We start from the raw sequence: 20297 nt of genomic DNA on the forward strand, positions 1-20297 counted from the left end.
CATGTCTTCAAACAATCTTCTTCTCTGAATAAAACTTTTATTGAATGTTCTTTGAAGAATAAAATCTTTTTTTTTTTTTTTGCCAAAGTTCTTGTGAATTGGAAAATAATTTGTTTTCAAGACAGTGACAAAAAGAAAAACAAAGTTTAACTTTCTCAAGGTAATGCTTTTAATGAAGAGTTGAAAGTTGCAATTTAACATTTGGGATTCTCTGTAAGACTTCAAAATTCTACCCTGTTGAAATTTTTGTTTTGTTCTATACAATATTTAATGCCCAATTTTGTGTGGCTCTGAGAATAATGTTAAGAATTCAAGATCCCTCCAGTGACTGAAAACTTAAAGTAACAAGAATGAACTGATATGACCTGTGAATTAGCTTTGTTTCTAAAAAGTATCAATTCACAGAACATAATCAAAATAAACTAATCAGGCCTTAAATTGGATTTAGTCTTGGGCAATAAACAGAAAAATTTACTCACAAGTTAAAAGTATCCAATGCAGAGATGTCACTATTAAAAAACAAAAAAATCAGGAACTGGTTACACAAGAGTAGAAAAGTAAAAAAGAGTAAAAAATTAATTATATCTTTCATAAAGAATACTATGGAAATAATATTCTAAACCTCATAATTAGCTATGAAAAATAATACAGTAAAACTCCATTTATAAAGTGCCTTAATGTACCAAAAATGGAGGTCAGATGTCTTTTTATTTAAAAATGCTTCTTCATCACATTTACATAAAGGCAAATATTATTACACTGGAGACACAGTACAGAAGAGTAGAAAGAACTCTTGACTTGGAGTCAGAAAACCTGGATTCTTGTCTTGACTTTGCCACTATAATTATCTCTGTGACCTTGAGCAAATGACAGCATTTCTGGGCTTCCGTTTTCTCATCTGCAAAACGAGAGGTAGAACAAGACTGCTTCTACAGACAGTCTCCTTGGATGTAAAAGTCTAAAATTCTATGTTCAGCGATGAATTATTTTTATTCTTAAGCCCCAGAATTATGTTAGAGGATGCTACCATATTGATTATTCCGTAGGAGGTTAAAAAAAATATTAGAACTCTGATCAACTGCATCTGGAGTCAGTGATTTGGTTGTTTAACAAAGGTGCACAAAAGTCACAGTATTTTGGCCACTGGTGTATACAAACAGGCTTTGAAGAATGCTGGAGCATTCCAGGTATAAGGGAAATGCCAGTTACATCTGTTTCCACTTCCTCATGTCTCTGCAGAAGAGGCTGTGGGGACGTATGAGGAACACTGAGCTACAGATAAACTAGATACTGTCTTTCAACAAAGCACACAAGAGCCAGCAAAATAAGGGAGCTGTGAATAGGTTAAGGCCTTCATCTCCATCAATGTGTTCTCAGATGTAAAAACACAAAACTAGTCTAGGTATATTTCCATTTGGGGAAGTTTACTTGGCAAGGTAAACATTCCCTGAGCAATACAAATTTGTTCTCCAGACTATATTTTGGTTCTTAAAATATTAGCAAAATTATATCCCAGATGTTTTCCCCCCAAATTAGCCCAACATTAGAATCCCCAATAGAGACATTCTAAATGTATTTTATGAGAATAATCAAGTAGTATTTCTCAGTGAAATTATCTACTTTAGCAGTACATCTGTGCCAAGAGCACTGAGAAGACAAAAGTATTTCCTAAGAGTGAGAAAAAAAATTGCTTTCCTGTTGTACACGCAGGTTTAAGAACATTTAATTAAATCATAAATGTTAATGCCAACCTGGTAAATGATATGAATTGGAGATCTCTTATAACAGGTGCAAAATAAAGAGTTTCATCTTGGTCAAATGTCCTAAAAAACCACACTCATGCACTTGTGTACTGAGAGTGTAAAAGTTAAAGTGATGCATATTTTGACAGAAAACCTCACTTGGAATGGAGGACTCAGTGAAAGGCAGAACTGGAACTTCAGTGTGCACTGGTAAATTTTACAGGCCAATGCAAATATTACCTCTGTATGCGAAGTATCAGTACAGTTTCACATAATTAGTTTTTAAAGGCACACATCGAAGTCCCTGCCTTCAAGCAGACCTGTCACTTTCCACAATATGCCAAAACCTACAGAGTATCTCAGGCTTGGCAGTGGATGCAAACTTCCAAGTGACTACTTATACTTACAGTGAAAAAGCAGTACCGTTATCAGAACATTTCCTTTTATATTTCCCTCTTGAAACATCTTAACAATTGTTTCACTTAAAAGTATTCTATTGACGGGAATTTTTAGCTTCAGAACTGCCTGGCAGTATGTAAAAATACTTTGAAAATACTACAAAATCTGCAGAAAAAGGAGACTATCAATAGTTCACGGCAATCTGCAGTGGTTTAGAAAAGCATGAAGCAAGTAGTCTGTAGTTTACAGTATATTTCATAAATTGTAGGTCAGAAATAGGGTAATAGGTACTCTGAAACTTAAGAAAAAACCAACAGTGATTTCTGCCACATCAGTGAAAAAGTGCTTATTACTTATTTTCATTCTAAACATTCATTTCCATCCTGCAGGGATCCCCCCCACCAAAATTTTTTAAAAATTTTTCCCTTTCAGTTAAAAAGGAATGTACATTATGAGAAAATAAAGTACAGTTGGAAAATATCTATGCAGATCAATTTCTTCATAAAACACAGAGAATATTTAAGTAGAGTATTCGAGCACTTATCTCAAATTGCAATTTTATTTTTCAAATAAACAGGAACCCAGAAATCAATTTATTTATGAACTTTCAAGATACTTGTGTTAGGAATTCTACATTAGCACATTTACTCCATACCTTCAATACTTCAAACTCAGTAAAATGCCACTTTAGGATTCCTGAAAGCAACTGTATTTTTGCAATGCTTGCATAGGAAAACAAATCATAGGACTTGGCATTTGAAAAATGAAAAAGCAAAATAACACTGTCACAACCTTTTCTGCTTTCACTCTACATGCTTTTCCCTTTCATTAAGAGAATCTTTAAAAACAGCAAAGAGATACAGGAAAGTTTATCATAGACACAGTGGCTTTTTAGAAATTTGAAATTCAGCAGATGTCATAAGTCAAAACACCTGTCTGTATAACAGAAGCATCTGCAAAGTTTTGAAAACACAGTCCACAAAATAATTTAATAACTGAATTTGATTTAAAAAGCAAAATAACACCTTTTATTTTTTGATGAGAGAGCAATAAAAGGCAAATTTTTCTGTATCTAAACCTATGCTTGAAGTACACAAAAAGACATCTGTATATGTTACTAACAAGAGTCTTATTTTGTACAGAATACAGAATACCCATTAAAAAAAAATACACATGACCTTTGATGGAACATTTCTATGCTGGCAAATACATTTTCTGATACAAAGGCACTTTGAAAACCCAATATGGTTTGGTTCATAAGTTTGCAAGGTACAAACAATTTCACAAACATATGATTATATTGAAAAACGTCAACAATTGTGACATTACATATAAAACAGATTTCCATTTCTTTTTTTTTTCTTTTTTAAAATAACACTGGTTTTGTGGGAATGAAAGCAGTGGTTTCCAGCAGCTTCAGTGAAGACATTCCAGATGATTAGAGACCCACAGTCTGAATTTCTTACTGGCTAGGATGAGGGGTGGGAGTGAGGGCATTTGAAATGAAAAAAAAAAAAAAAGGAAACAACACCGAGAAAACAATACCCTGGAACCAAAGTAGAAACCTCAGAAATCAAAATGGTTTGGTGAGAAGAGCACAAAGACCAGCCCAGACGTCCAGGAGAGGTCCTCTCGCTTCTGACCGCTTGGCTGTAAACTCCCGGCAGAGCACAAACGGCGGACTCCACCTGGTCTACTCGGCGCTGGGGAGCTGTAGTGACGATTTCTCTTTTCAGAAAGCTAGGTACAATGTTTAGGATTGTACAGTACCAGAAAAATTAGGTCCCCCCAAAAAGCAGAGTTTCTTTTCACTCATTACATGGCCGCAAAGTCAATCTGTACATAAAGCTGTCTCACTCCGGCCTGAAAAGTTAAAAAAAAAAAAAAAATGAGAAAATTAAACAAACTATAACAGACTATATATTTCTGAAAAGTAGTAGGGAAAAAAAATTTTCTTTCTTTCTGAAAAAGGGAAGAATTATTTTTCTCTTCTTTGGGAAAGAATTCTCTATTTTTCATCATAAAGTGCCAATAATTTTATTTTAGAAACAAGTATGTTAATAAGTTACAAAAACAAATAAAAAGATTCTCCATATAGCTCTACAAAAGAAAGCTGTGCTACTAATTACATGCCTTGCCCAAGTGAATTTTGGAAAAATGAGGTTACCCATCTACCTGTATTCTCCTAGAGAGAACACCACAGTGATCAACGAGCTGGCTATTAAAACCAGAAGTCAATGCCATCTAAATCTTCCTATGATAAATGATTTGTAAACACTGAAATAAGTAAAACCATCTATTAGTTATTGATTCCTTTACACTCCAACTCACCCCTTCAATTTTAGATATAAACTTGCTATTCAAGGACACTGCTCTCAAAATTGCCCCCATCTCTTCTGTTATCAAATTTTCTATATTTGCTGTCTACAATTCCTTTACTCTCTTCTCTCTTGAAACCGTTTGGTTCCTTTTGTGGCCAACCACTTTCCCTAAATTGCTCAGACCAGTGCTCAATTCTCAGTCCTCATCTTAGTAACCAGTCTAGCATCAAGGACACAGGGCATCAGTTCCTCCTGCTGAAACACTTTTCCCACTCTTAGCTTCCACAGAGTACTCACTGATTGCCCTTTTACCTCACTTATCAGTCTTTCTCAGTCTCCTTTGCGGGTTCTGCCTCCTGTCTTTGAACACTCAAATACCCAAAGACTCAATCCTCAGATCCCTTTTTTTTTGATACTCCCCCCTACACGGTCTTACCCAATATTCACACTTTCAGTACCATCTACATTCTCACACTTTTTGTAGGCTGAAACCTACCTACCACATACTTGATAGTTCTACTCATGAACATCTGAAAGCACCGAGACACAGCTAAGCTGATCACTATCTCCTCCCCTCAAGCCTGCTGATCAGGTATCTTCTCCAGCTCAAGTCCTCCCTCAATGTTGCAACTGCTCTGATCACTTTACGGAACCTCCACGGCTATCCCCTGGCCTGAGTCTCTATCCTCTCTTACCTGTATTTTGTAACGGCCTGTGATCTAGTTTTCACTCTTTTGCCTTTGCACTGCTTTGGTCTGTTTCCAGCAGACCAACTACAGTGCTGCCACTCTATCACTCAAACCCAACAACAGCTTAATCTCCCTTAGTCCTTAGGTCTGAGTCCTTACAGTGGCCTTTAAAGCCCTCCCATGATCTGGTCCCCGATTCCCTCTCTTGTTTTATTTTGTACTCTTCTCCCTTTGGTCACTCTGTTCCAGCCACAACTGGCTCTTCTGCCTGGAACAATGGTCCTCAAGACTGCCACGTGACATATTCCCTCTCTTGTCACATCTCTACTCAGATGTCAGTGAGGATTACTCTGACCACCCTATATCAAATGCAGTCAATTCATTCATCCAACAAATAGTTTTGTGCATCTCTTAGAATTCCTGGTACTGTTCTATCCCCTGAGAATACAATAGCCAACAAAACAGGTATAAAATACCTTGTGCTCATGGAGTTTATAAGCTATCGGGAACTAGGAAGGAGGGGAGATGATAAAAAATCAAGTATATATAGTATGTCAGATGAGACGATGAGACAGATATCATCTATCTATGTATCTATCCATCCATAAAGAAAAAAAAAAAACAAAGCTTGGTGCAAGAAACGGTAAATGCCTCAGCATCTCTGGTCTCCCTACTCTGCTCTCCTTATCTATAACACTTGCTAATATATCATAAAACTTCTTTGCTGTGATACTGTTTATTGTCACTCTCCATTGATAATGGACTCTCTCTGAAATAAAAAGACTGTCTATTTTTTCACTGCTGACTCCCAGAACCTCAAGTAGTGCCCACCACACAGTAAGTAATTAACAGTTGGATGAAGTGAAATTCTACTAATTTCCTTCTTTCAAATAAACAATTTGAAAAACATTAAAGCATACAATCAGTTACAATAAGCACTTTGTCAGTAACACAGAATGAAAAGTAAATTAGAACATTTAAAAGAAAGGAAAATCCAGAGTGGGGGATAAAATAATAATGCTACCTTTTCATAGGAATTTCTGGGCTCTTCAAAGCATTGCTTCTAGCATGGCTTTCTTTCCCCCTAGCATTCAAGTTGGAGGGCTCTGCCCAACACTATGAATGCCCAAAGAGGCAGGAGCTGCTCTAATGAAATAAAAAGCCCGATAAGACCCCAGTGCCTTTCCAGCACAGAAAACATGTTAGCTTCTTTGTCTCATTAAAAAGGAAAAGAAAATCCTTACTGTGGTAAAGTTAAAGTTCTCTGAAAATGAATTTAATAGCATGCACTCCTTAAAGAGGTCTGTGGCAGAAAAAAGATAGAACTTAATATCTTACGATTTTAAGCTAAAAACTGAAACAGAATCTCAGTTTTTCTCGTTTAGAATTGTGGATAAATATCAATCCTATCTCACAAAACTATTGTGTATTCATCCAGTATTTGACATTTAATAAACCCTTGTTACGTAATAGGCACTACTGTAAGGATCATGTGTGAACATATGAGAAAGATTTTACATGCTATAAAAAACAAATTATGATTGATTATATTTGATTTACTCAACCCAGATGGGCCCCAAAATATCTGTATTTAGGAAACCCTTTTGCAAATTTCTTGCATATCTAACCTCAAGTTGTTCTTCAGTGGTCAAGTTGTATCCAACTCTTTATTGCCCAAATAAAGTGGCTGAATTTCTTTTCAACAAACTTGTTAATGAAAGTTAAATGGACAAAATAAGTTGGTCTCCCATTATTATCTCTGCCACTTTCCTAAATCCTGGCCCAAATACAGTGAAGATGGTAATAAGAAATGAGGTAGCCCAAGGCAACAAAAAAAAAGGGGAGAAAACAAAGAGGCTAGGTAAACCGATATTTGCATAATCATGAGTTAATTACTCAAGCTGGTATTTTTCCCCTGAGGGCCCACTGCTTCATACAAAAGCTCTGTCTAACAGAAAAGTGATGTGTTTCACCCATCTGGCTGGATGGGCACAGCTTTAGGTCTTCTAGTTTTCTATTTTCCTTTCTAAATTTCCTTCAAAGTAGAGAGAAAAAGTGAAATTTTCAAAGACTCCTATAGTATGTCACCTACTTTCTGAACACAAACTAGGTTTCCTATATAGTTTATTCTCATGACAAATACTCCAGGAGATCAAAACGGTGCTTGGTTCCCTTAAATATTCTACTATTGGGATGACACTAGCACTCAGAGGCCTGCTGAGGGCTGTCCTTCAAAAAAGTGAAAACCATAGGATATTTGTATCTTATATCCTGAGAATCATGTACAAACCATAAAAAAATCAGTTAAAACTTTTAAAAATGGGAAAGACAGTTATTTTAAACACCCATGCTTCTAAGAAAATTTAGAAAAATAATATGGCTGTAGAAAATTAATGATTGTACTTCTCTACCAATTCTCAAAAACTATAGAAACTTTCTACTTTAGTTTTTGACTGAAAGTATTAATCTTTACCCCATAAAAATGAATTTTTGAAAAACTGCCTTAGTCTCTCATGTGAAAACAAAATCATCTCAGAATTCATGAAATAGTGACTGAAAATGATGAAATTACAAGTCATGAACAATCACGTGGGTCTGGGCTCCTTTTTCTATAAACTGGGGCTAATACCCCACCTGTCTCGTAAGGATAGACTGATGCATTAGGCACCCATCACAGTGCTTGGCATGTGGAGGGCTCTCAGTAAGGCCAGCTGCTGATGCTGTTGTTATATCCACCATCATCAACAAATGAGCACTTAAACCCTGTGGACTAATGAAAAACAACCAACACTTACAAAAGATTAACCACCGCCCCCCACCAAAACAGGAAAGGGTGGAAAAAGAGCTCACCACCTGGAAGACTGGATAGCTTTTTCCTCCTTTCTACTCACCTCCCAGGACACAACAAGGTGGGGTGATGTCTGCTGTCAGAAACACTGAAGGGATTATGCATGCAGGAGAGTGGTGGAGGTGGGAGGTTCTGAATCTTGGGGAACTCTCAACTGGGCTAGTGAGGAGGCTCTTCAGGTTCCTCCTGGGTATCAGTGTTACACTTCTATTTTGGGCCTAGAGCCTAGAGCACAGAAGGCTGAAGCAGGAAGCTGAGGAGTTAGGACTTAACAGGCAGAAACAGGCCAGAAGAGAAAAATGGAAGATATCAAGATAGAAGTTCTACTGAAGAGTAAATAACATGCATTCATCTAAATTGTCTTCTCTGCTTTGTGGGGCTGAGGAGGGTTATGAGCCCAAGCATGTTCTAGATTTTTCTTCTAACATTATTTCTAAACAAAAGTGTGTCTAAAAAATTAACAGATAATGTCAGCCAGTTCAAAACAAGAAACACAAAACGATAAACTGCTTTCCTCATCCAGTTTCCCACATCCACATCCTGTTCAAATACTAAATGTAAATAATGTTTTCTAGTTCATCAATTCCCAAAAGATACATCATTTTTAAAAAGTGAGTGCATGCAGTGAGGAGAATGGACTTTTTCAATGTCAACAAAAACCTTGTAGTTTAAAACTGGATTATCACTTAACTAATAATCCCAAAGAAATATAAATACTGAAGAGACTTCTACCAATTCACTTGTGTTATTCTACATTCGTGACAGCAACCCAGCTGCCTTAACCATTCATGATTAAGTGATAACTATGGAAAATGAAAATAAAAAGACATGCTTAATGTACAGTTCCAAAAGAGTCACAAAGCTTACATATTTATAAATAAAACAAAAAGTTATAGTTCTCAAATTTAATGTTAACCTCAAAGTTATCTCCATACAAATTTTAACAAGAACAACTTAAAAAAATTTTTAATCAATTTAAGATCAGCTCTAAGAAAAATACTTTAAAATATCATAGAAGCACCAGGTAATTGAGAAAATTCTTTTTTTGGTCTTTTGGACCTAAGGCCACCAGTATTTAAAGTCTTTCTACAAGAAAAGTACTTAAAGCATTAGTGTAATTTTTTTCTAAAAAATGAAGCAATCTGAGTTTTATTACTTTTGGTAAGTAAAATCTATGATTAAGATATAATTCAAATTTTTTAAAAATGTAAAAAACTTAAATTTCAATTCAAGAATTGAAAATGTTACTGCAAGCCCTAGGATATACTCATAGCATAATGAATATGTGTGATGAGGGCATAAGCAGAAAAGGAAAATAATTTTTTAAAAATCCTTCAATTTCACATATTTCAGAACCAAAATAATTATCACACATCAACTTACAATCATTAAATGTGTGGAATGAAAGTTACGAGCAGGGTGACTTCACTCTCCTCACTGGGAAAAATGTGTTGAACCATTTTCACTGCAAGCCTAAGACAGTCCTTGGTCTCTGCAAGCAATGAAATCAAGCTGCTTTGACCTTAGCTGATAAAAAGGCATAAATATGTTTTAGAGCTGAAAATTTTCAAAACCCAAACACAGCTTCCAAAACCAAAGAAGCAGCTGAGTAAACTCAATTTCAGCCATTTTCAAAGCCAAGATTTCTACGGTTACCAGAAGAACCTCCCTCCACATACTTCAATGACAACTTCAGCAGTTCTTAGCCCAGACACCACTGCTTGTGCATTTCTAAACCTGTAAATCGCACTCCTTTCTCAGAGAGAGAACTGTGACTTAAGTGCCAAAGTTTTAGGACAGCATGAGGTATTCTAGAGCTGGACAGACACTCATGCTGTGAGGGTGGAAGGACATGGTATAACTAGGAGAAAATCGATAGACTGAAGGAAAGAATCATGATCTAGAAATGGCAGTGGAAAGCAAGGTTGTTAAAAGCTACTGAAGGCTAGCCATGCTCTCCTTTTTGCCGCTGAAAAAGGGAGGAGATGTGAGAAGGATTCTGACTTACTGTGAAGGTCTTTACATGCTGCATTATGAAACTCACAATAGTATAGATTTCTTACAGCACCTGCTAAGAAAAGACTTGGTTCTTAAAAGTCTAGGATAAATAAATGGTACTAGTATATTGTTTTGCAGTAGAGTAAGTCTTGCTGTTGCCTATGTTATAGGACCATTTCATTAATTATTCCAAAGGAACATAACCATACATCTCTCTTTTATTAGACAAGAGAGATCATTTAATTTATGCTAAGGTCCTGAATTTAAACTGTCCATCTGTCCCTCTCTCTTTCTCTCATTTGTATATGAGGCTTAGAAGGGTCTTTAAGGCTTAGAGAGAAAGTAACAATTGAATCGGACCTTCACATTAGAGTAGGATTTTTGTCTCACACAGATAAGTAGAGTCTAGTGGGGCTGGAGTATGAAGTACATGGCAGTGAATAGCAAGAGAGAGGCTTGAAAAGTGAACTGGGTCATGCTAGAAAGTTTGGGCTTTATCCTGGTGGTAATGAGGAGCCACCGAAGTTTTATTTTTGAACTTTTTAGTTTGAAAGAGACTTAAAGACAAAAAGAATAGCGCAATAAATACCTATCTACCCATCACCTATATAAACCAATTGCTAACATTTTGCCATATTTGCTTTTTTTTTCTGTATGTGTATTTATTTGTAATCCTTTTCACTCTTGCTGAAGCATTGGAAAGTTAGACATCCTGATGCTCTGCCACTAAATCCTTTGGCATGTAAATCCTAAGAACATGAGTTTTATTCTATAGCCACAGTACTGTATCATACCCAAGAAGTTTAACACCTACACAATTATGTGAACTATTATGCATCCATAATTCAATTTCCTGATTACCCAGAAATTTCCTTTGTGATGTTTCTCCCCGGTTTAAGGTCCAATCAGGCACCACACACTGCATTTAATTGTGAAGTCTCCTCTAATTTAGAAAAAGCCACTATTGTTCCATTTATTCCTTTCATGACACTTTTTTAAGAGTCCAGGGTGACAGGCCACAAGCTGGGTTTGTCTGGTTGTTTATTAGTGACTGGATTTACATTAATCATTTCTGGCAAGAGTACTACACAGGTCAGGTATACTTCCCACCGCATCACATTAGGAGGCCTGGGTCAGTTTTTAAGCACAGATTTTTATGGCATGGAACCAGTTTCCACATTAGATTTATGTGTTAGATAAATTTGACAGCAGTGTCAACATCTACATTTTCTGCCAAATATTTCCAGCAAACCAGAACCACCCCCCTCCAAAAAAAAAATCTGTGGTCTCTCTCTCCTCAGATATTCTTGACATGATGTTCTTATTTTCCCAGTAGGTTCAGAATAATCTAGTAATCACTTTTAGTTTATCAGTCACTATGTCAACTCATGATGGCATAAACATTACCTGATATAATTTGGTTGCAGCCATGAACTGACTAATTCATGATTCCATATACAGAATTAAGAAAAACTCAAGAGCATCTTAAGTCATTAAATCACAAAGAAGGAGCGGTGGCTTTGCTATCGACAAAAATGTTAGGAGAGTTTGCTTTAAGTTAAAGTGACTGACCAGGCATTATTCTTATTCCAAATACTATCTTAGAATTCCTAGCTTCAAACAGCATATAACATGTCTTATAAGGAGTGTCAGTAAGGGAGAATCTAGTTTTTCATAAGGAGCTCAAATCAGCTCAATGACGAATAAACAGGACTATCTTCATTAAGAGTATTCACAAAAGCAAAGATCTCCCAAATTTGACTCTGTGATTGAAAAAATCTTTTATATATACCTCATGGTATAGAATATATATATATATATATTTAATATGTTAAATAGTAAATATTTTTAAAACTAGTAGATACAATAAATTCCTAGACCCTTAAAAGAGGTTAGTAAAAATATCATACCTGAGTAAAAATGTTATGCGTTTGGCTTAAGATCCACCTGGCATCAGCATCAGGCGCTACTACTAATTTCAAGGTCCCAACATAAACATCAGAACATAAGGTCCAAAAATGCTGTTCTTGTAAACTGTAAACTCCTTGCAACTGCTGCACCTAAAATATGAAGAGCAGATATTAACGTGAAATCAAATATAAGTGGATGCAACTAAAATCATTACACAACACATCAGTAAACATGGAGTGTACCCTCTAAGGAAGAACGTGGGCTGGTGGGGTGGGTTCAAACTGATTAACAAACACCTACTGAGTACTTACTATACGCTGGTACTATGACAGGTGTTCAGGAAATATAAATGAACACATATCAAACTTTGTAGGGTGTAGCTGAGAGTGCCTAGGGGAAATTTACATTTTCAAATACAGCTGACCGGAGAACAGTGCAGGGGAAGGGACACCAGCCTGCCGCTCAGTCAAAAATCTGGGGATGCAACCAACCATGGATCATATAGTACTGTGGAATCACCACTGGGGAAAAAAATCCATGTATAAGTAGAACGTGCAGTTCAAACCTATGTTGTTCAAGAGTCAACCATACATCGATCAGAGGATAAATATAAATACAAATGAGCTAACAAATTAGGATAAGAACAACAAAGTCAACTTAAGAAATAAACAGAAAAGAAATAAAGCATGGGAAGCAGAAATGTGGAAATGATGGAATTCTCAATGTCAAAACACTACTTCTTTGAAAAAAATCAATGAGCTAGAGTCAGTGTTTTATACACAGTGGGGGCATATTTTAGACAGGATGAGTCTTCACTGTGTACAACTGTCAGAAACGACAGGATCTTTGCACTCCCAGGACCCAGGAAACTAAATGCCAACATATACCCTTCCCCAACTCACGTGACAACTAAAAACGGGAGGGATGGCTCTAAGTCTTTTCAATGGCTCCCTACGTGTTCCTCACCCTGAGGTTGAGAACCAGTGACAAGACAAACTGATGGAGTTAAAAAAATAAAATAAATATGTAACTAAACAAAGGACAAAATGAAAAAGGAAAACAACTACCAATAACAGATTTAAGAAACCATAAAAGGGAACACCATAATATATGAATGTATCAACATATGAGTATACAATATTACAACCAAGTAGAATCCTAATACTTTTCACCATCTCTACTGCTATCAGTCCAGTTAAAGCCACTCTAGTTTGATTAAGTAAGTGGTCTCCCTATTGCTAGCCTTGAACCTCTTCATCTAGTCTCAAAATAGGAGCCCAAGTGAGGTTCTGTTGCTTTAAATCAGATGCTTTCATTCTGCTCAAAATCCTTAGTAGATTCCCATCTTACTCTGAACCCAAACCAGTGCTTCCACAATAACTCAAGGACCCATGTGATGTGGCCGCTTGTTATTGACCACTCTTAGGTCATCTCCTCCCCCTGCCCTTGCTTCCTCTTCCCCAGCTGTAGCAGCATCCTCACCACTCTGAAGAGTCTGAAACACGCCTGTCTCAGGGCGTTTGTGACTCCCTCTGCTTGGAGTGTGCCTCCTTTCACAATAATGACTGCTCTGCTTTACGTGGGCCCTTACTCAAACACCAACTTCTCAGGAAGCCTTTCCACTGTTATCCTAGCTAAAACAACGTTTTTATTTTTATATTTCTCTGCTTTGTTTTACTTTTCAGCAGCTAATGACACATGCCACATTACTTATGTTATCTAAATTGTTTATTTCCTGTCTACTCTGACAGAACTCAAGCTCAATAAGAGCAGGGATTTATTTTTGAGTTTCATGGTTATATCCTGAACACCTAAAACTCTAAGCATCTAAGCCTGGCCTGCAAGTAAGGGCTCAGTAAACAGTATATGTATGTATATAAAATGAATAAACGCTCAATTTTGTGTTTGCTTTGGCAGCACATATACTAAAATTAGAATGATACAGAGAAAATTAACTTGGCCCTTGTGCAAGAATGACATGCAAATTTGTGAAGTGTTCCCTATTTTTGTGGTGGTCATTTCACAATGTCCATGTATATCAAAACATCAAATTGTACACTTTAAATATATACAATTTTAATTTATCAATTTTACCTCAGTAAAGCTGGAAAAAATAAATAAATAATAAAATCAGAAAAACAACAAAAAACACAATTTGAAAAAAATAGACAGAAATGAATAAATTTGGGGAAATTATTTCAGAAAATACAGAAAATTCCGTAATATAAAGGAAAAAAAAAAAACCCAGAAAATATGAAAGGACAATTAAAAACTGAAAAGGTAATAAAAGTTCTCTTTCATAAAGCTCCCCTAACTCTGCCAAGTCCCAGAGAGAAAACTTTCAAGTAACTTAACTCCTAGATTTGCCAGAAAATAAAAAAGAGGTGCTATCTCATATAGGTAAAAATAATCTTGATCCCCAACCAGATAAAAGACAGTAACATATAAGCTGAATTCTCTTATGAATTAAGTAAGCTAAATCCAATAGTATAGCAAAAAAACTAAGGTATCATGACTAAGTTAGGTTTATCCCAAGAAGGAAACAATAAATATCAGAAATTCTATTACTGTTACTCTTCAATTAATGAAGCAAAGGAGAAAAATCAATCATTTTAATAAAAGAACTACAATTACTTAATAAAATTCAACCCCTATTTATGCTTAGAAGGACACTTCCTTAACTTACTAAAAGCTATCTACCAAAAATGTATAGAAAACACTTAAGAAAAAAAACATTAGATGTATTCCACTGAAGACAGGAAAATCTTTACAAAGATACCCAGCTACTGCTATTGTTCAGTATCTCTGTAGATAGTAGAGCTGGAAGAGATGAACTAAGATCAGAACTCAGAAGTTAAAAGAGGCTCAATGTAAAAAGATCTTTGATAACAATTAGATCAACTTAAAAGAGAAAGAGGTTACTCTGTGAAGAGATTAAACACTGGTTCCTGGAAATGGTCAAGAAGCTGGATGACCAACTAAATGTTGCAGAGGAGATTCTTGCAACAGATAGAAGTCTGGACCAAGTGAATAATAAGATCTTTTCAAATTCTGAGATTCTCTGATTCTTAAGTAATCTATTTGGGATGTTAACTAAGAAAAGGTTGAACTTTTTATCAAAATATTTACTTTTATCAGAATCTGATGCATGTAGGATTACCTTCTATGAGCTCCAAGACTCCTGGTAGGAAACTGAGACAATACCCATTGTGCCCGTTTAAAAAAACAAAAAAACTGCTTTTACTGGGGAAACAGGGCAAGATGGACTTTCTCTTCCTCTTTCAGGACTCTGAAGACAGAGGGTTTGAAGCTGATATCCTCCACATTTTTCTAAAGACTATCCTCATGAATGGTGTACTGCTAGTGAAACAACACGGTGACTGAAGAGATTTCTTCTACCTCCGTTGAAACAGCAGTGCAAGTACATTCTTGCAGTTATTCTAAAGCATAAGTTAAGGAATGGCTCTTATAGAAACTGGCATTAACTTTCCTCAAATTAAAAATGTGCAGAAAGTGAAGTTACAGATGAAAGTCTATGTTGCTCTTCTTGCTCTGACAGTGTGGTACAACAAAAAGAGTAGGAGCTTCTAAAGCCAGAATTATATGGATTAGAATTCTGATTCAGCCGCTACCATCTGTGACCTTAGATGAGTTATTTAAATCTTCCGAGCCTCAATTTTACTCAGATTTCCTAGGGAAAGGAATAGGAAACAGCCTGTATGGTTAATTTGAAGAACAGAAACAATATATGTACATCACTTAGTATAGGGGCCAGCTTAGAGTAGGCAGTCACTAAATTGCCCCTTTCTCTTCCACAATTATGCTGACTGGTCCTCCCTTAAAATCATAAAACCACAAAAGTCAAATGGGCAGCATTTCACTTTCCCTATCTGAAAAACAACTATTCTACACCTTCTCTTTTTGCCTCTGGTCTTCTCATTTCTCTGTATGATTACACTGCTCTGTAGGTCAAAGAGAAAACAGAAGCACACAGAGAAGCTCTTCTGACCCACCAAATCTACCAGTCAACCCCCGTCTATTTCAGCATTCTCTGCCTTCCCTTGCAGGAAATAGTACCCCTGGCTCCTATCTACAATTAATTCCTCCATAATGCTTTGGATCCTATCCCTTCTCACCTTCTCAAGAACTTCATTCCTTCATTAAATTAACTTGCCTCACTACCATATCATCAATGTCTTCCTCTCAGTTGACATGTTCCCGTTAGCAACACACATGCTCCCAAACTGCACTGTGCAATACAGAAGTCACTCAACACATGTGACTAAATACATGAAAATGTAGTGAAATTAAAGAATTAGTTGCACTAGCTCAAAATTATTAAGCTTCAAATGCTCAACAGCCACAGGTTCCTTGTGACTTCCAAACTGGACAAGGTAGATTTTGAACATCTCCATTACTGGGGAATGCTCTATGGGATGCTGTTTTAACAAATTCCTTCCCCCTTCTTACTATATCCATAGCCAAGCTTTCAGCTCGTTTCTCTACTCCCTTTAACAACACTTCTTAAAAGAATTGACTGTAACCACTATCTCTGCTTCCCCCATTCATTTCCACCCTAATCTACTATATCAAGCTTTCACCAAATCTACTGAAAATGTTTTTATCAAGGCCATTAATGCCATTCATGATGCCAATCAATGGTCACTTCTTTGTTTCCATTACAATTGCCTCACAGAAATATTTGGCACAGTTGATTACTTCCTCCTTCTTCAACTTCTGGGTTTTCCAGCTCCCTTTCTACCTATGCACTAAATCTGGAGTTGAAACTTGAGCTAAAGAATAGAGCTGAATCCTCCCATGGTAATCTCACACAATCCTAATGTTTTAAAGGCTATTTATAAGTTGATGAATCAAAACTCCTCCTAGTTCAAATCAGTCCCTAAAATTCCAGATTTGCACATCCCAGCACTTCAGTGACATTTCGCTTAGAAGTATAGTAGGCATTTCAGTCTTAACATATCCAGAATAGAACTCTTGATATGGGAGGATTTTCCACCCTCACACCTGCATCAACCTCAACAAATAGTATGAGGATCTAGCTAGTTGCAATTCAACGCTTTCTCTCCCCTCTGCTAATATAATCTATCTCTAAAAACTTTTCCAAAATATCTACTTAGCTCCACTGTCATTGCTACCACTGTAGTCCAAGCCATAACTTCTCAAATTAAATAACAGCTTCTTAACTGGTCTTCTTTGCTTTCATTCTTCCTAGAGTTTATTCTCTAATAGCAAGCAGAATAAGCATTTAAAATTTAAGTTTTGTGACACTCTCCCTGCATAAAAGCTTTCTAATGCTTCCCACAGAATCAGAATTAAATCTAAACCACTTAGTAAGACCAACACTTCTGAACGATCTGTCCCCTGCCATTCTCTCCAGCCTTTCCAGTGACTCTTCTCTTTATCTATTATGCTTCAGCCACAATGGCTTTTCCTCACTGTTTTTCAAATACACTAAATTAGTTCCAGCCATAGAACTTATTGCATTAGCATTTTCCTTTGCTTGGAACACTCTTCTCCAAGATTTTCATAAGTCTGGTTCCTTCTAATCAACAAGACTTCAGCTTCCTTGAATATGACATCCTCAATAAATCTGATGTAGCCATCCATGTCTGCCACCTCACTTTGTTTCATTTCTATTAGAGTAATCATCACTGATATTTCCTTATTTATTTCTTGTTGAGTGCCTGTGCTTCCCCGCCAGACCATAAATACTTTGATAGACTCTATCTTGTTTACCATTACACCCCTAGGACCTTAGAAGAATATATGGCATAAAAGATGGGGGGCTTACAAAATACATCTTGAAGAAATGCTTATACCATCTGCTATTCATATTTATATTTTAAAAGAGCTGCTGGATTTCTAGACTAGATGAGGACAATTTCTACCACATTTCTTTAGTGAAGCTCAATATTTTCCAATGATTTTATTCTGGTTTAAGTGGCATTCATGGTCAGCTTTTAATCTTGGAAGAAATACTAAATTATATACACATGCTACCCATATTTATAAAAGTTGAAATCCCCAACAACTTGGAAACAACTAAAACCCAATGGTTTGGAAGCATTGAAACTTACCCTCTGATAGCACTGAGGTAAAGTATTTTCCAAAAGCGGAGGAGTTCTCTGCATTAATATTCCAACAGACTCTCTTAAGAGAGGAATAACACTATAGAAAAGGAAGACAACAAATTTATTAGAGCCACATTCTGACCATCCCATCCTGCAAGAAAGTAATAATATACCTCCTGGCAGTAGAATATAATAAAGATTTACCAGAAAAATATGAGGAAAAAGAATCCAGTCACTGTTCCGAATTTTTCATGGGACAAAAAAGTTATTATTTAAAGTAAAAGTAGAAGAGTTAAATGAAATATATCAGTGTATGAAAAAAGAGTTAAATGAAATATTTCAGTGCATGCAATATTAGTATAATACTAATATTATACTACTGAATAGTACTGGAGCATCTAAAAATCTAAACACAGCAGTCATTCAACTGCCATTTAAAACATGACTTCAAATGGCTAGAATCGTCAAAGATAATCTATAAAGCATATCATGGCTAACTGGTCCTTAACATTTATTAAACATTGACATGCATTTATCTGAACAGTTCTGTTAAGGAAAATACAAAAAAAAAATTAATACAATATATTAGGTTCATTCATCAAATGTTTTTCCAACCCAATTATGTATCAATCTTCTTTGATTATTAAAAAAAAATAGAAGCCTGGATATTACCACAGATCTAGTGAAGAATCAGCACCTCTAGTGATAGGGCCCAAAAGTCTGTATGAATTGATGTAATTAGTCTGTAACTGGTATTTGGAAATTATAGCTTTAGGCTATTTAGATGGCTAAAGGTAATAATAGTGAGGGTGACTCTAATGCAACAGTTTTATAAACTAGCTACACATCAAATTCACCTTAAGAGTGTGGTTTGTTTTCATTCCTAACAAACTGAATGAGAATCTCTGAGGAAAAGGTGAAGTATCAATATTTTTAGAAAGCCCTCCAGGGGCAGTCCAGTAAGTCACTGGAGTGAGCAGACACTCACTGCTCTAATGCTTGATGCTGACTGAAAGGCAAGGTCAGGAATAGCTTCATTGTGCTTAATAGTTGAAGCCAGTGCTTTGTTTTAAACTTATAGAATTTCAATGTTTCTAGAGTAAAGCCCCTCCTGATTATAGCTAAAGGTATGTGTGCATGCTCAGTGTTGTTCAACTCTTTGCAACTCCATGGACTGTAGTCCGCCAGGCTCCTCTGTGCATGGAATTCTCCAGGCAAGAACACTAGAGTGAGTAGCCATTTCCTCCTCCACGGGAGCTTCCCGACCCAGGGATCAAACTGGGGTCTCCTGTGTTGGCAGGTGGACTCTTTACAACTGAGCCACTTGGGAAACCCCAGAAACCCCAAAACTATAGGAGATAAAGAGAAAACAAAATAAAACATACACGTTTTAAGGAAGGTAGAAGGTGAAGTGGATAACTTAAAGGATTAGTGTTATTTTTGACAGAAAGAAAGGGAAGAGAGGATATTAATGATCAAAGGAACAGGGACAATGCTTGTCTTGCTATTATATTCCCAAGGAGGCCCAGTAAAGTGCTGGTCACAAAGTGGGCCCCCAATCCCTGTTGGTTAAATGAAAGGTAAATGTATCTAGCTATTAGATGCTTTAGAATCTAGATTAAAGAAAGGAAAGGCCTCAGAGAAGAAATTAAGAAATTGTTCCCACACTTTGTGTACAGAGATAAGTAGCTGGGTAAGGGTAAAAGTAGGAACAGAGACAAATAGGAAAATTAAACAGACACTGAGAGATATTGAGATACTGAGAAAGTGGAGTCCAGGGAAGCAACACCAAGGGCAAGTTAAAAAACTAAAAGTGTGGAGATAATAGCAGGAATGCATATAAAAGCTCAACATGGACAGGAGTTGAAGACACATTCAAGTGAAAATATTCTTCGGTCAGATAGTGATTTGCTAGCCAAAAACAATTAAATGCCACCTTTAATTGCTTCTTCTCCCTTAAAACCTTCATGTTCTAAATCACCAAGTTCTCATGACTTAACCTGCTAAGCATTTCTTGCCTTCACCCCCCTCCTTCATTCTATTACATACGTCTACAATAACCTCCGTATCATTTCACTTGGATTCTCAAATAGCCTCCTAAGTGGTCCCTTTGCCTCTAGTCTTATTTTCTTAAGTCCATTGTGACAGGCAGCTTCAAAGATGGATTCCAGCGACCCCTGCCTCCGTAGTGTGGGGGCTCTTGTGTCATCCCCTCCCCTTGAGTGTGGTCTGGATCCAGTGACTTGCTCCTAATGCATCAAGCATGGCAAAAGTGATGCTTCTAAGGTAAAAGACTC

At 36.4% G+C, this 20297-nt stretch overlaps 1 protein-coding gene and 1 non-coding gene across 2 annotated transcripts in view; one reads left to right on the forward strand and one right to left on the reverse strand.

Annotated features, from left to right (window-relative positions):
• Positions 1–689: 689 nt before the first annotated feature.
• SLC30A7 (solute carrier family 30 member 7) overlaps positions 690–20297 on the reverse strand; it is a 90343-nt gene continuing 70735 nt past the window's right edge. Inside the window, exons 9-11 of the mRNA XM_020906090.2 lie at positions 18007–18097; positions 11908–12057; positions 690–4004 (exon numbers count right to left, since the gene is read on the reverse strand). Of these exons, the coding sequence (XP_020761749.1) occupies positions 3957–4004; positions 11908–12057; positions 18007–18097 (289 nt within the window). The 3' untranslated portion in view covers positions 690–3956. The remainder of the gene's footprint in view (positions 4005–11907; positions 12058–18006; positions 18098–20297) is intronic.
• On the forward strand, positions 13810–13916 carry LOC139035325 (U6 spliceosomal RNA). The gene has a single exon (XR_011487995.1). It is a non-coding gene; the product is annotated as a U6 spliceosomal RNA (small nuclear RNA).

This window comes from Odocoileus virginianus, chromosome 5 (assembly GCF_023699985.2).
Source record: "Odocoileus virginianus isolate 20LAN1187 ecotype Illinois chromosome 5, Ovbor_1.2, whole genome shotgun sequence".
In the NCBI taxonomy this organism is placed as follows: domain Eukaryota; kingdom Metazoa; phylum Chordata; class Mammalia; order Artiodactyla; family Cervidae; genus Odocoileus; species Odocoileus virginianus.